The 16,798-nt window shown below is 35.9% G+C and overlaps 1 protein-coding gene across 1 annotated transcript in view; it reads right to left on the bottom strand.

Annotated features, from left to right (window-relative positions):
• The window catches only part of LOC124788817 (ubiquitin carboxyl-terminal hydrolase 34), a 518,595-nt gene that overhangs the window by 414,866 nt on the left and 86,931 nt on the right, over positions 1-16,798 (bottom strand). The window contains exons 12-15 of the mRNA XM_047256101.1: positions 16,106-16,280; positions 8,883-9,041; positions 5,153-5,297; positions 1,818-1,967 (exon numbers count right to left, since the gene is read on the bottom strand). Coding sequence (XP_047112057.1) covers positions 1,818-1,967; positions 5,153-5,297; positions 8,883-9,041; positions 16,106-16,280 — 629 coding nt within the window. The remainder of the gene's footprint in view (positions 1-1,817; positions 1,968-5,152; positions 5,298-8,882; positions 9,042-16,105; positions 16,281-16,798) is intronic.

Below are 16,798 nucleotides of genomic sequence, written 5' to 3'. Positions count from 1 at the left end.
AACTGACCTGTGAGTAATTACAGGACTTCCTGTAGTTAACAACGATTTTTAAATGATGTAACTCTTGGAATCCCACCACATGTATTGATGTACAAGTAAATTTAATTACACATACATCTAGTGATGTCATTAGGGGCAGCGTGGAGAGAGACAGTTGTTGGCGCCACGTCACGTGGGTAACAACAGCAGCAGATTTACTGACTACCGTGGACCACCTTGGCCTGACTTGTCTCCACTCATTGATGTATACTACATGCTCTCAGGTGGATTTCTTAAAGATGACTTTATGATACTTGGCTATTTTATTGACAATGATTTGGACTTTGTTATTCTCTTTTGTCGACACTGGCTTGCATGTGGATATGTGCATTTTCTTACTGCTGTGCTGTCTTTGCTCTCCGCCTAGTTGCATGTCTTCCTCTGAGTGAACTGATGGTGTGGGTGTGCACCAGGAGTATGGTTCGTATTCCCAGTCGGACCAACTAACAGTTTTCTACAATGTTAATGTTTACGCTGCTCAGTAACTCTCTAGAGCACTTTAACTGCCAAGAGGCATCCATCTTTAGAAGTCTCTTTCTGTTCACCTTAAGAAGACCCAAGGTCTAAAATTTTCTGTGATTCATTTGTACTTAATCTGTGTTCAATAAAATTTGTATTGTTGAAGAAGCAGACTTACAACAAAAATATCCTAGTATTTGAATGCATAAACGTGCACTAGCATGAAGATAAGAGACCACTGAACTTTGTCGATATTTTCCAAGACTCAGTATTTCAGAGCTCATGCTAATCTTTTATCCTATTGTGTGCAACTAACAGAGGTATTTAGATGGGAGCAGAAGATTCTGTACATCAAAATAAATGCTTGTACATTGTTGGTTAACATTGAAATGACGAGCGATTTGCTCCTGGCATGCTGTCCTCAGTTACAGTATGTCTATAAAATTCCCCGTCTGACAATGCAAAAAGTGAGTGCAAAATTTTTAAAAAATGAAGCAATATTTTTATTCTTGAACATACATGCCAAAGAAAAAGTAAAATGAAAAATACACTAGTTCATGTTAGAATACAAGCAACAAGTTTTGCAGTAATTTGTTTCATCCAAATAGCACAACATTCTGACAGAGTAACTATTCTAATGTATTTTCTAAGCAAATCCTGCAACTGATTTATCCTAATCGAGAAATCAGTAAGGTTTTAACACAAAAACATACACATGCTCTGATTTTTATTGGCTAAGAATAAAATGAACTCAGATGAGATAATATCTTCAGTAATAAGATCGCAGTGTGGCCTCACCAGCCAGACATTACAGGAGTGGGAGTGGTGGAGTGTGTGTGTGTGTGTGTGTGTGTGTGTGTGTGTGTGTGTGTGTGTGTGTGAGAGAGAGAGAGAGAGAGAGAGAGAGAGAGAGAGAGAGAGTGAGAGTGTGTGTGTGTGTGTGTGTGTGTGTGGGGGGGGGGGGTCTATTTCTGATGAAGGTCTTGTTGCCCAAAAGCTTAGTTTCTGACTTTCTTCTTGTTGTGCCTATCTGTGACTCAGCATCCCCGTTATATGGTGAGTAACAACTATCCTTTTCATAATACTGTAACAAGACTACATGTAGGCTGGCCTAAATGAGGAACAGACTTAATTTGTCACTGAACAGTATTTTTACATGACAGATTTTTGATGCTGATGTTCTATCTAGTATCTGCTACTTTTCCTGCAGTTACACAACGTATACAAGTATAAACACAGTGTGACAAATGTGATTATACAGTAAATAAAACCATTAAATGCAGAAAAAATAATGAAAGGAACCATTAAACAAAACTCACAATTTTATCATCCTGGATGAGATCCCACAGTAAAGTATTTCCTGGCTTGCACACTGCATCCATCTTAATATGAGTACCCTCTGCCCGCATCATCTTTGGCGTGTGAAAGCGAGAGTGGAATGCCATGTGCTGCACAGGTAATGTGTGAGCCTGCTCTCAATAACAAAAATTATCTTAATAAAATAAAACACAATAATTAGGATAGCAACTTCTAACAAATTATGGAGTTCGATTTCAAGTGTTTTTAAATCTATAAAATAAAGTGAACAGAACTTAACAACATTATGCAATTACAATTTACTTTGGTGACGAGTATACAGTTCCTTTTCTTTTCTCCTTTCAAAACTGATTTTAAGAACATTTTTACCAACACCTTTGAAGAACAAACATTTTGTCACATTGATTTCTTATTGTCTATTTGCCAATATAGTCTTCAAATGCCAAGAATTTCTTAGACTGTTCATCCAATCTACATTTCATGCAATTTGATGATTGACATGTGACCCTATCTCACCTAGAGGTCTTTTTTTTCTTTCCAGATACTAATTTTTTAGAATGCAGCATGCTGGTGTATGTTTTCACGAAAATAATTGCAACACAGAGCATCTAAAGTTTGAACTTTAATGGACTTCCCTACAGATAAAAGAATGAAGATAGAAATACATAATTGAGGATAAAATGAACTTTAACGCTGCTGATAATGAACAATGGAAAGGAGAATCACTGTTGCAATATGTAGCTTGTACCACAATATGCATATTTTTTTTTAACCATATCAGAGTAAAATATGATGTGACATTTTGCATTACAGACCCTCAGCAATATTTTCATTTCTGATGTATAAATGACAGGAGATCTGCTTCATATTAATGTTCAGTGAGTTACACTTTTTTGAAGACCTTTTAAGTTATGTCTGCCACTGTTAGAACTTTATTGTGTGTCTTTACAGCTATGTTGCCAAATGCTGGTAGATCAAAGTAATTTCTTTCTATGAAAATGTTATGTTTGTCAATATGTATGTATAATGAGACACGGAGGAGGGCTCCTTACAGACAGTGTGAACAGAGTATCTGGGAATGTTGGGATTAAGATCTGTAACAAATGCCCTGCACCATCAGGCAACTCTTCACTCCTTTCACTTGGAATGAGGAAATGTTAATGTCTTCTGCTCTCAGCTCAGGACAGATTACAGAAGATAGCTGTGAATCGCAGATATATTTTCCAAAGATGAAACCAAATATTTTGAACTTAACCTCACATGAGGCACTGTTACACACAGAAAGCATAAAATCACCTATATACCCGCATATCATATTTTGAACTTGCCACTGTGTAACACCTTTATTATAAGATATCAGTCACACAGAAAACCACTTACCTATATTTAAGCTTACATGGGACATGGTGTAATTTTTATTTGCTCTAGTGATGTGGCTGCCATCTCCTTCCAATTTTGTTCAAAAACAGCAGGTTTGGTCCAATCTGACAGCAAGATCAATAAATGAAATTTATGATTCTAGTTTGTCACTGGGCAGCCATCAGTTTTATATGCAAATGTTACAAAAAAAATTCACTATATGGGGCGAAGGACATAAAGTATCAAGCAAGGTACTAGTCTATTTACATACAAACAACAGGCATATTTCAGCCAGCATGCCAATAAAAAATGAAAAGACTGCAACCTTTTTCCTACAAAATTCAAATGATATGCCTATAAAATCTGTCTGTCAACCAGATGGAAGAGGAAACCTACTCTACAAAAGTTACAAATCCAAACTCTGTAGTATCTATGAGTTCTTACAGCATATCAATAAAAGAAACTAATACTCTTCATTCTTAAGCAAAAATGATGAAATGATAACAATAATTTATACAGTTAACAACAATCACTAATCATCAAACCTGATAAACTGTGTCTGTGACCACAATCACCTAACTGAAAGCAAGGACCTAAAGCACATACTAATGGTTGTACTTACCTAAAATAGGACTCTCAATTGGGATGAGAGCAATGAGAAAAGGATGAAACTCAATTTTCTGCTTTTGGAAGCAAAGATTTCTTTTCAGAAGCTAAAGATACACAAAAAGAAAAGATGATATGGTTTCACAGAAAGAAAATGTAAACAATCGATGCATCCCCTTAACATATGTCATTTCTCATTGTTTTTTTTTTTAGTTAAGACTGACATTCAGTACAGTTGTATTATACAATGCTTGTGCAGTCACCTGGTAGGAAACAATTGCGGTCAACTATTACCCCTTTCTCCATAAACCACTAATAGTGGGAATTCTTTGAGAGTGGATATAGGATCAAAAGAAGTAGAAACAGAAGGAGGGTGGTGGTGGTGCTGGTGGTTGAGGAGGAGGAGGAGGAGGAGGGGGGGGGGGGGGGGGGAGGAAGAAGAAAGAGTTCTGAGAAAAAGAAAAGAAAGGAAATCTGGTGCAAAAAGTGAATTATAACAAACAACTAAGCTTTCAGATTGTGCTGCACTGCTTTGGAAATAAATGCAAATTGTGCTTGTGCACTCCAACAAATATATGAATAATATTAAGTTCATGATAGTGTGACATTCAGTCTATCAAGATAACTCACTTCCAGTTACTGTTAGTGTGACATTCAATCTATTAAGATAACTTACTTCCAGTTACTTAACTTATTAGAGTATCATCTTAGTAACAGCTCACAACATCCCTGTCTTTCAAGAGATAAATAGGTAGTCTACAGCTGGTTTCCTTCAGACTGACTGCATGCAGCTTTCTTGTACTATCTCAAACAGTTTCTTTCATCACAGCCCTAAACTGAACTCTTTAGTTTCTAAGTAAGGCATCTTTGATTCCAAAATATTCAGTATCACCTTTTTCATTCTCGCATTTCTCTCACCAATATCTCAACACAGTACAATGTTGATTTGCATCAAAGGCACTGCACTGCTCCTGTGATTTTCAGAAACTAATTCACTATTGTGTTACAGTTTCCTTGAAGATTTTTTTTCCCATTTAAAATAAACTTGTTGAACGTACAAACACTCTCTCTCTCTCTCTCTCTCTCTCTCTCTCACTCCCCCCCCCTCTCCCTACCTACATTGCACTAAACCTAAATACTCACACTTCAGTAGATCAGACTATTACTATTCAAAAGTGTTCCTTTTCCTTAACCAGAAAGTGTTGTACTTCAGTCAAATGAAAAAATAAAATTGCACTGTCAGTAGTAATGCTGTGATATAAGAAATTCTTACATAACATTCTTGAAGGAATGTTCTTTGCTAGAATGTTACTTCTCTCCAAAATGTATTACCTAGTATTAGATGCAGATACCTTTCTGTATAACACCCTACCTGTGCCTGAGCTGCCAATTGTACGAGTTCATCTTCACATGGAGATTCTTCCCCTTCAAAATCTGCCATGTTCTTTTCTGATTTATTGCTCATCCTTGATGAATAGCTACCTTCTTCACCACTCATCATTTCGTCCATAAGCTCCCTGTAACATATTAGTTATGTGCACAAAGCAGGATAAGTGAGAGAACATAGCATGGTTTTTGATGACAGGAAAATCATAATTAATCATAAAAGATTTTGAGGAAATTCTGTCTGTGATACAATTTTTCTGCCCTTCATCACTTGCCTAAGGACAGAAAAAGAAAGGTTAAAGTAACTGTAATTCAGACACAGTTTTCCTCAGCTCTTACTGCTGCGTCTGGTATGGTAGTACACAGTACTAATTATTGTAATTATAGTTATTATTTTGTCACGTAAGCAACAGAAAACTGATTTCAAATTTATGTTATAAACAATTTTCCTGCAAACTGATTCACTTCATTTGAATCTGTGTCTTCATCTGTGCAGCTGTACTTGTTCATGCACACACTGAATAAATGGGCTATGTGGCACTGATCTCCAACTGTGTAGCTTATCTGTACAGGACTACTTCCTGCCCTGTTCACCAGAGGCACACATTCTCATCAGCAACATACCTCTCATGCTCTTAAAAATATGTATTTGACTTAAATTTTGTGAAAATATTTACTTACTTTAGTTCAGGTCATTTATATTTTAAAATAACTTGCAGACTATTTTTGTTTTTTTAAGCCTGTTTTACACGTGCACCGGATGGTCAAAATCGACTACTCGAAATGCTTGCACCTTTTGTGCCCTTGTATATATCAGCAACTGGTCGTGATGCATGTGTGTGTATGATGTCAATATTCTAGAGATTGTTCCGAGTGTGGAGGTCTAAATTTCAGAGTATGCTGCACACTGCACATGTACAGAAACAAGGGACTATGGTGGTGTCTGCTAACATCGGAAGTTAACCTATACCTGTCCAAGCTCACGCATGTTACAGAAATGGATTTTGTACTTTTGTTACTTCTTAATCTTTGCCATGTTGTTGTTGTTGTTGTTCCCCCAAATAACACACTGAAAAGTTATATAAGGTCCAGGTATTTTTTCCTACTAGTGTTCTTCAACAAGAGAGATGAAAAATCTGAAACCAAAGCAGTATTTACCTTTTGCAGAGAAAAAGCCTACACTATTCATAAATAAGAACGCACACAAAAAAACTTGTTTTAATGAAAATTATTTTAACAGCAGAAGAGTCAGAATTATTTTATGGGAAAAGCAATTTTTGATGTTATTTTTTCATGTTATTTGACAATAAACAAGAAATAAAGGATAGCGCAAAAAGGTACAATTTACTACATTCTAAATATTGTCTGATGTGTTTACAAGATATATTTTCTCCAGCAAATAAGTATCCTTGTAAAGAACTTACCACACAATCGTTGACAAAAACTTGCACTACTAATTCTGCTATGGTTATTAATAAAATCTAGTATCATTGCTCATTCCTACACTTTGTTACTAGATTTTCATTTCTTTTTCTTTCTTTTTTTTCGTCTCTCTGTGAAAGGATAGTCCCCCATAATCTCACTTTCACCATTCAGATGTGATCTACACAGCAGACAGCTCTCACAATAAATGCAACTTCAGCACTGACACGTAAATGAAAATGACTACTAAAAACAGACAAGATCCAGTACAGGAATGAAAGACCAGAGCACTGCAGTGGACTCACTTTTCTCAAGTAGTCAATCGAGATAAAGTTGCTCATGTAAAAGGGACTTTAGATAGCTATAAGGTGAACATGATCATCATGTCACCCCCATTGGTACTCTGACTATACATTATATACACGGTGTATGTGCGGAAAGGAAAACAAGTTTCCAGATTTTTCCCGGGAATCCCAAATAAAAAGACTTTTTTCCAGGCGAAAACATACTTTTTGCATTTTATGTGACAGTATACTTTCCCTGGAAAACTTATTAATCCTTCAATTTGTAAAGATGTTATACACCGTACAGAATGATGTGGCACTTAAGGTAACAAAAACCAAAAGGGGGGGGGGGGGGGGGAGGAATGTATTTTGGGAATATCTTTGATGTGCAGCAGCATGTACAGGGTGTAGGGCATATGTAGTCAGCCCTAGCAACATCACTTTTAAACAGCATGAACACACAAATAGGAAACGTTAACCGTTTAAATTGATGTACATAGAGTCTAACTACAGGAAAAGCTAAGCTTCCACCTATAACATCGATCTTTTCTTGCATGGGTTAACCTTCAAGATATATCAGACACAAATGTGCCAATAAAATTTTAAATAATGACATAAATTTCTGGCCTTATGGGTCTGAAGTTTTGCTAAGTGGCTGTTCCTCAAAGTTTTAAGTTTAGAATGAGAGTCAAATGCTCTGTGATTTAAGAAATTCATTGCACATTCTCACACATAACACAATTCATCTTGCGTAAAAGGAAATTTACTTTGAAAAAAATGCTTCTTAAACCATCATTCACAACATTTTCCCACGACCTTTTAGAAATGTGAACAGCTGTGACATTACACTCATTGAAAGAAGTTTGTTGTTATGAAATACTGCGTAGTCTTCGTCCTTTAGACTTTGACACATTTTGCTGTCGGCAGACGTTTGTTTGCGCACTGTGTTCTGTTGTTGTAAATGGAGCAGTTTCTTTGCAACTTAAGTTTTATTTTGGTGTTTTATTGCTGCATATTATTCTGCAGTAACAAGCCAAAGTAAAATTCTTTGTTACTTTTCAATTCTTACCAGTCGAAATTACATCACTTTAATTGAAAACTAAAACAATGAAAAATTACTGGAATTCTAAAACATTTCAGAATTTTTCCTGGTTTTCTCACAGATGAAAAAAATACTGGGTTTTCCCTGGATTTCCCAGGGCATATATACCCTGCATACAGTTCAAAGTGAGTGTAAAACAACCATTACATAAAGAAATGAGCTAAAATAACTTTAATGACACTACTGCACTGTCTCAAAATGTGAAATTATTAATTCTCAAATTACTTTTTGAGATGATAAAATGGATACATCATTGGAGTTCCCACATGTGAAAGTAACTGATAGTGTCTGGGATGCATTAGGATTGGTTAATTACACTCTTATCAGCTGCCACCCAGGACTCGTATAAACCTCCTACCACATTCTTCAGAATTCAGAAACAGAGCTCTTGAAGCATCTCATGGGGAACATACCACATGTGCAATGAACAAGTGTGGCACACAGGGATAACCATTAACTTTTGTAGTGTTTTTGAAGAGGTTATTCTGGTTATATTGTTTTTGAGTGTATCTTAAATTTCAATACTTTTCTTATTACATGTTGAGGATACAATTCTACAACCCTTCCAGAACCCTATTCCAGAAATATGCTTCACTTCTTGGTTATGCTCAACTATTGGACATTACTTTATCTATCATTTTAATATGATGAAGAATATAATTGTAACTACATTCCTGAAAATAGTATTGTTGTCAATGGAACAAACTGATATGATGCTATCATTAAATAAATTTGCCAGGAATAGAATCTCATACGAGTAGTTACATTATCATTCATTCAACTGTCAGCAACAATAGCTTTGTAATAAGGATTTATTAGCAAGTTTTCCATGATTTCTATTTACAGTTTCTTTTATTTCAGTAATAGACATACCCATATTTACAAGTCACAATACCGTTTTAATATACCTGTGAGCCTGATAGTTTCTCATATATGGACGGCAGTCATGAATCTGTGATCCCTGTACAAGACTGGCCAGTTCTGTCATCACAGCACCTTGAGTTGAATCGTGAGAGCTATCATGAGAATGATCTTCTATTATCTCAACTAGATCTGGTCCACAGTCTCTGGAAAAACAGTGACAACAGCTATTCAGAATGCTAAAATGAGCGAACCCTTCCACACAAATATACAAAACATTCAACTGATCCCAAGTTGGTATTACACTCTGCATTTTTCACCCTTCCTCTGAAAAGTTAAAATACAAGTGCAGCCAGAAGCAAATGGCTTGCTAACATCTGTAAGGTCAGGATTTAACAGTTTGTGAGACAGACCAATCTTCAGCTGCCAACATATGGTTCATGAACATTAAGTTCCCTACAGCCAATCAATGGCCAATGTAACTTTTCAAAGTCCATTTTGAAGCTTCACGCTCAACAGATCTAACAGAAACACCTCGACTTGAATTCAGTTGCATAGCAGCTACACTATTAAAAGGCACATCATCAATTTACCAACACCGTAGCTCAATACTCTGCCAAAATGGGAAAAATAAAAAAAAGTGTAGTGCAGTTTGCATATATCTCATATAATAAACTGTGTAAAACTTTTATATCCTTTGTCTGACCAACAGCTATTGACAGATGTTCAGAATTATTAGATGTAATTTTGAAGAGGGCAAAGATGCTTTCAAAGGCAAAAAATTATCACACAAATGGCTACAGCACACCTCTTGACTGGCGAACAAACTGATTGAATTAAATTTTACGAAGTACAATTCAAAAGTGACTTTGCAAATCAGGACCCTGACCTCCTTTTCAGAGTAAGCTCTTTCTTAAGCCTATGTTAAGTCAGTGATATTGGATGTTGTTACATACACTTTTAAGAAAATTACAAAATTATAAGATAATAAGTGAATCACAATGTATGAACCATGAGATTTATAAGTGATATGTTGAAATAAAAAGCAAATGAGAAAACTACAATAATTGAAATGTGATTTGCTGAAAGGTGGTCCATAGCACAGTGAGAGTGCTATCATCAGCACTAGCATAAGGCACAAATGAAGGTAGTGAGGGAGAAGAAGCACAAAGAGAAGGTTGTGGTGGTGTGAGAAAAAGATCTTGAGGTATGGGGCAATAGGAGGTGTGGGAGGGTAGGTTGGGGGTGAACAGATGAAGGAAGGCAGGAAGGATAGTGGACATGTTTAATTGAGAGATGTCAGGGAGACAATGGCAGAGCAGATGAAAAGAAGGAAATTAACATGGCAAGTAAATATACAATACAAGATTAATGAAATATTTACACTGAGAAAAAAATATCCAAACAAACCTAGTGCTAACACAAGTTCTTAAGTTTCTATACTGGATTTCAGTTCTGTATGGTAGATAATATTCTGCACTGCATTGTTAAGGGAGAAGAAAGAACAATTTAAGGTTTTCCAATAAAGCAGTAATTCTGTTAGAGAGAGCAGAGAACTGGAAAGATCAGCTCGACTGGATAGATGGTGTCTTGAAAAGAAATTATGAGATGACCCTCAATTAAAGGAAAACAAGAGTAATGGACTGAAATCAAACTAAATCTGGTTACGTTCAGGGAATTAGATTAGGAAGAGAAGATGCCAAAAGTAGTAAACAGCATGTAAAAGGAGGATGCCAGTAGCAAGAAAAGTTATTCTAAAAAAAGAAGGGCCATTCCGTGCTAAGTGGTCTAATATCGAGAAATGTTCCCACATGACCATCATGGAATTTGATGAAATTTTGTATGAACATTCACACGTGTTCTCAATGAACACTGGTAAAGTTTCAGATTCAGAAATTCAATACTTTCGGAGATACAGTCACTTGTTTAAGACCATAGCACAGCTTTCTATAGTGCGTCCTTGAATTTTCAGCAACTTTGAGATGAGATATCTCTGTAAGTATTTGCATGAAAGAAACAAAACTTGGCCATCTTATATAACTTTTAGAGCTCTTCAAAGTAAAATATTAAGAAAAGGATTTCTGAGCAATTTTCATATATATAATTTGAAGCAAAGTTGGGCGAAAACATAGCTGTTTAAAAAAAAAGCGAACTTTAGTTTTTTATATCTCCGAAAGTAATTGTGGGATGTACATGAAACTTTGCACACCATAACTCACCAACACAAGGTCTTAGAATATAAAATTTCATTCTCCTATTGCTTTCCATTATTTCACAAATCTAGGGTAAAGTTGATGATTTTTCAAGAAGTGCTAAAAATGGGTATTTTAGTCAAATTTTTCAAAAAAGTGTTTTCTCCAAACTCTTCTAAACTATGGTCATTAGAAAGAGCATATTCTAAACTATCTAGAAAAGTGGATTTGGTTTTGCAATGCAAGTATATAAGGCCCTAAAAAGTAGCATCATCAAAGAGGCGCACTGGAAATTTGAACACATTTTTCTGGCACTCAAATTATACCTGAAACCTTTTATTATGCCTAATAAATGTTTATTGGTGCCTTGAGTAATTGAAATAAAAAGATCTGGTAAATTGGCAATGAGACTGTCAGAAAAACATGAAAACTATGAGAAGTAGCTCTTCTGCTTTTATCGTAAGTGTTCATCTGCATACAACTCTTCTCATTTACTACCTTGGTAAATACGTAACCACTAGTTTCACAGAGAAAATTCACAAGATTCACTGTTTATAGAAAATATAATGGCTACATTTACTTTAACAATCAGATTGTTTCATTGTTGTGAGCCTTGTTTGAACAATCAGTATTTCAGTGGTGTGTTTGCAGCATAGTGAGTGGGTTCTCTTGACTGAGTGTTGCTTGTTAAGTGACTCGTAAGACCATCACAGTTTGTAATCTAATTTACAAAAAATTGTTTTGATTGTGTCTTTTATAGCATATATCTCTTATTAGATTTTTTCATTGGTATTATACATTGTGTATAATTTCATTCAGTAGCAATTTGTCTGAAATTTAAGCAGATTATAATTTGCACTTAGAGGCCAAATACATTATTTAGTTACTGATTAGAGATGGATGCAAAAGGGAACAGCATACCTTCCTGTTCAACTGGGCAAGGAGATAGTGGAACAAAGTGTCATGTCACTTTTTTTGTCAAAAAAGCTGCTTTAAAATGGTTTGCGGATTTTAGTGATGAGGAAAAAGAATTGTTGGTCCGACGTTCTGAAGCAAAGCTGGACAATACCTCTCAAGTTTGCCTACACCATGAAGCCCTGTTATTGACACAATATGAGAGGTTAAAAAAAGAAATGCTTCAAACCCCTTTGGAAAGGTGAATCATAATGTTAAGGCAGGAATTGGCATTCTTGATACTGAAACCGCTAATAAGGCTTCTGATATGTTGAAGAAGCAGCTTGTTAATAACATAAAGCCAGGTCAGAAAATTTGTCTGGCTTACAGGACTACCTTAAATAACTTTAAATAAACACTTGGATGAAGCTTTATCAGCCTCATGATCGCATTCTGATGAGGACTTTACACCAAAAGAATAATTAAATAGTAGCTTATTGTCTATCGGTATTTCAACCCTGAAGAGAACAGTAAGCTACAGAGATAAGCCCCAATATGTGAAGAAGAAAATTCAAAAGGTTCAAAATGTGATTAAAAACAGAATTGTAAATGCAATGGGAGTAAACCGACAAATTGAAAATGCTAGTGAAATTAAGGAATGTGGAAGCTGTGCCAACTACGCACATTTGCTGACTGAACTGAAAGTCAAGATGCAGAATGCAATTCATAAAGAACAGATGCAAATTTTAACCTTGGCACCTGTAAGTTGGACAGTCAGACAAACAGCAGGTCAGTTCGGCATGTCCGAAAGAATGGTGAAGAACGCTCGGAAGCTTAAGGCAGAGAAGGGCATTCTGGCACTTCCCGAAAATAGGCAAAGCAGGAAATTACCAGTATAAGTTGCTAGTAGAGTGTGAAATTTTTTTGAAGATGATGAGTATAGTAGGGCGTGCCCTAGAAAAAAAGATAGTATTTCAGTTAGACTTTTAGATAGAAAGACATACATTCAGAAAAGATTGTTACTTTGCAATTTATGGGAAACGTATGTTATCTATAAGAAATATAAATGGTCCAGAAATAGGGTTCTCAAAGTTTTGTGAATTTAGACCTAAATGGTGTGTAACAGTAGGATCAGCCGGAATGCATGCAGTTTGCGTCTGTGCAATTCACCAAAATGTTAAGCTTATGCTTAGCGGAGCTGGTATACGTGAAAATTATAAGGAGATTCTTAGCAAGGCAGTTTGCAGTTTGAACTCTAAACAGTGCATGGTACATCGCTGTGAAAGGTGCCCGGGCCCGAAGCTATAGCATCTGAAATTGCCAGCTATTTCCTAGATCATGAGCCACAGGAAGTTATTGTGTTTAAGCAATGGATACATACCGATCGGGCCACACTGGACACGAAACAAATGGTAGTGGATGAATTTATTGACGATACAAAAAATAAAATATGGAGTCTGTCATGCCATCATTACTTTGCCAAGCATCAAAGCTCGAATCTTAAAGCCCTTAAATGTCATCTGAAAGATGAAGAGCTTGTTATCCTAATGGATTTTGCAGAAAATTATTCTTTTATCATTCAGGATGCTGTGCAAGGCTTCCACTGGGACAATAGTCAAGCAACAATTCATCCATTTGTTATCTACTTTCGTCAAAATGAGAAAGTAGAATCCTTAAGTTTTTGCATTATCAGTGATTGTTTGCAGCATTACACTATTACAGTTCACGTTTTTATCAAGGAGCTCATCAAATATATAAAAGCATGGTTTGCACAGATATCCCACATTCATTATTTCAGTGATGGCTCCAGTGCTCAATATAAAAATTTCAAGAATTTCCTAAATTTGTGCTATCATAAGAGTGATTTTGGAATGACAGCCGAATGGAATTTTTTTGTTACTAGTCACGGGAAATCACCTTGTGATGGGATTGGAGGTACAACAAAGTGGTTAGCAGCAAGAGCAAGCTTGCAACGACCACTTAACGGACAAATTCTTACTCCCCTAGATCTGTTTCACTTCTGCTCTGAAAACATTAATGGAATTAAATTTGTTTTCGTCGGTAAAGATGAAATTGAAAAAAATATTGTGTCACAAGAAGAGAGGTTTAAACTTGGACAAACTAGCATGCACTAGAGAAAATCATCACTTTTTACCTATTCATGAAACAACAATTCAGGTCAGCAGAGTTTCAAATGATCGTTCATCTTTTCTAGCTAAAATGGGTCACAGTAATGAAGGAGGCATATTAATGTCTGCTCTCCAACCAGGACAATATGTTGCATGCCTCTATGAAAACGTGTGGTGGATTGGGAATATCTGTGAGACCTCCACAGAGCAAAGGGATGCATTAATAAACTTTATGCATCCACATGGTCCAGCAAATTAATTTTATTGGCCATCAAGAAGTGACAAGTGCTGGGTTCCGGAACACCACATTATTGCAGTTATTCCAGCTCCATCAGTAAATTCGTCTGGCCGGCAATACACCATTCCTCTTTATATTCATCAGAAAATTAATGTAGCATATCAAAAATTGAAATAGGTTAGAGGAAACAATCTAAGGAACCCAAGAGTGTCTTCTAATTTTACACAGAGCACTTAAATAATTTTACTATCAGGCTTGGGAACCTGTGTAAAGAAACCCTTATCAGGCTTGGGATCCTGTGGTAAAGAAACCCACCCGCAGCTGTTGTTGCTAAGCTATCGGGCGTGGCCCCTATGGTAACGGGAATGCTGATTTTCTCAGATGAAATGAAACTAGCAGTGGTTAAGCCACCATGGACCATAGCAACTCTTTTATACACTTCTTTTCCATCAGTAAGCTGGTGTTGTTCATTAAACAGGCAACTAATAAATAGATGATTATGCAAATAAATTCTATGATTTACATTCATTCTTAATAATAATTGTAAGTGTGTGTGTGTGTGTGTGTGTGTGTGTGTGTGTGTGTGTGTGTGTGAGAGAGAGAGAGAGAGAGAGAGAGAGAGAGAGAGAGAGAGATGGAGAGGGGGGGGAGGTGACAATTAAGAAATAACATTGTTTCTATTTTTATTCTTTTGCTATTCAGACTTAAGCTAGGCCCTATTCATCAGGACTTCTTATTTCACTTATCCCAGACATTAATAATCATGTATAAAGCAAAATAAAAGATTTCAGGTATAATTTGAGTGCCAGAAAAATGTGTTCAAACTTCCAGTGCGCCTCTTTGATGATGCTACTTTTTAGGGCCTTATATGCTTGCATTGCAAACCCAAATCCACTTTTCTAGATAGTTTAGAATATGCTCTTTCTAATGACCATAGTATAGAAGAGTTTGGAGAAAAAACTTTTTTGAAAAATTTGACTAAAAATACCCATTTTTAGCACTTCTTGAAAAATCGTCAACTTTACCCTAGATTTGTGAAATAATGGAAAGCAATACGAGAATGAAATTTTATAATCTAAGACCTTGTGCTGGTGAGTTATGGTGTGCAAAGTTTCATGTGCACTCCACAATTACTTTTGGAGATATAAAAAACTAAAGTTCGCATTTTTTTAAAACAGCTATTTTTTCACCCAACTTTGCTTCAAATTATCTATATGAAAATTGCTCAGAAATCCTTTTCTTAATATTTTACTTTAAAGAGCTCTAAACATTGTATAAGATGGCCAAGTTTTGTTTCTTTCATGCAAATACTTACAGAGATATCTCATCTCAAAGTTGCTGAAAATTCAAGGACGCACTACAGAAAGCTGTGCTATGGTCTTAAACAAGTGAATGTATCTCCGAAAGTATTGAATTTCTGAATCTGAAACTTTACCAGTGTTCATTGAGAACATGTGTGAATGTTCATACAAAATTTCATCAAAATCCATGAGGGTCATGTGGGAGCCTCTAGACCACTTGGCATGGAATGACCCAGAAATATATTTAACACTGAATGTAAATTTAAATTTTAGTATGTGTTTTCTAAAAATATTTGCTGTGTAGCCTTTGATGAAGAGGAATGTGGAAGATACGTGGTACAGAGAAGATGACAATAGAAGTTTTTGAAATGAGTTCATTACAGAACAATGATCAAGATCAGATAGGTAGATAGGATAACCAATGAACACGTACTGAATCGGTCACCCTTGGATAAATTCGACAGACAAAAGTGTCTTACAGTGGAGCTGTACAGATTTCTATCATTAGAAGCATACCTCATCAGTACATTTGGAACCTCCTGGTCAGGTTCCGTTAACTGCTCTACTGGATCTTTGTCTTTGACTATACTTTCAGTGACTGAAGCTTTCGGTTCATCATCTTCTTCATCCTCCTCATCTTCTTCTTCCTCTTCATCATCATCTGTAAGCTCAGTACATTTCACTTCATTTCCTGTTGAATGAGAGTACTCAATCATATAATGGAAAGAAAAAAAAGAATATTTGACAAGGGAAAAAAAACGGGGTCATTTTTAATTCTCCTGACAACAAATGCATGTAGAGTAACACACAAGATGCATTCTGTTTAACAGCAGTATGACCAAAATAACTTCTAGTAATATACAGTAACTAAGCTTTTACAGCAGTTATTTCACAGGATCATCGATGTAAAAGATACATCATTTGATATTAACAGCAACTAGGGGAAACTGGCCAATCAGACTAAAATGATACACTGAATACTTTCACTATGTAATAGTAAGACTTCCATGTAAATTACCCTATGGAAAAGGGGCAAAGAAGTAAATATATGGAAGTGAAACAGGGATGGTAAACACAAGAAAAGAATAGAAGGTGTTCAGTGCTGAATGTTAGACAGACAGATTGTAAGTTAATAAATAGATGCTAGATAGAACCATAGAAGTATGGGCTTTATGGCAGAACTTGACCAAGGAAGGGATAGGTAGCTAG

Source organism: Schistocerca piceifrons, chromosome 1 (assembly GCF_021461385.2).
Source record: "Schistocerca piceifrons isolate TAMUIC-IGC-003096 chromosome 1, iqSchPice1.1, whole genome shotgun sequence".
NCBI classification, from domain to species: domain Eukaryota; kingdom Metazoa; phylum Arthropoda; class Insecta; order Orthoptera; family Acrididae; genus Schistocerca; species Schistocerca piceifrons.
The sequence above is the reverse complement of the archived record's forward strand: the minus strand, read 5'-3'. Positions and strand labels throughout refer to the sequence as shown.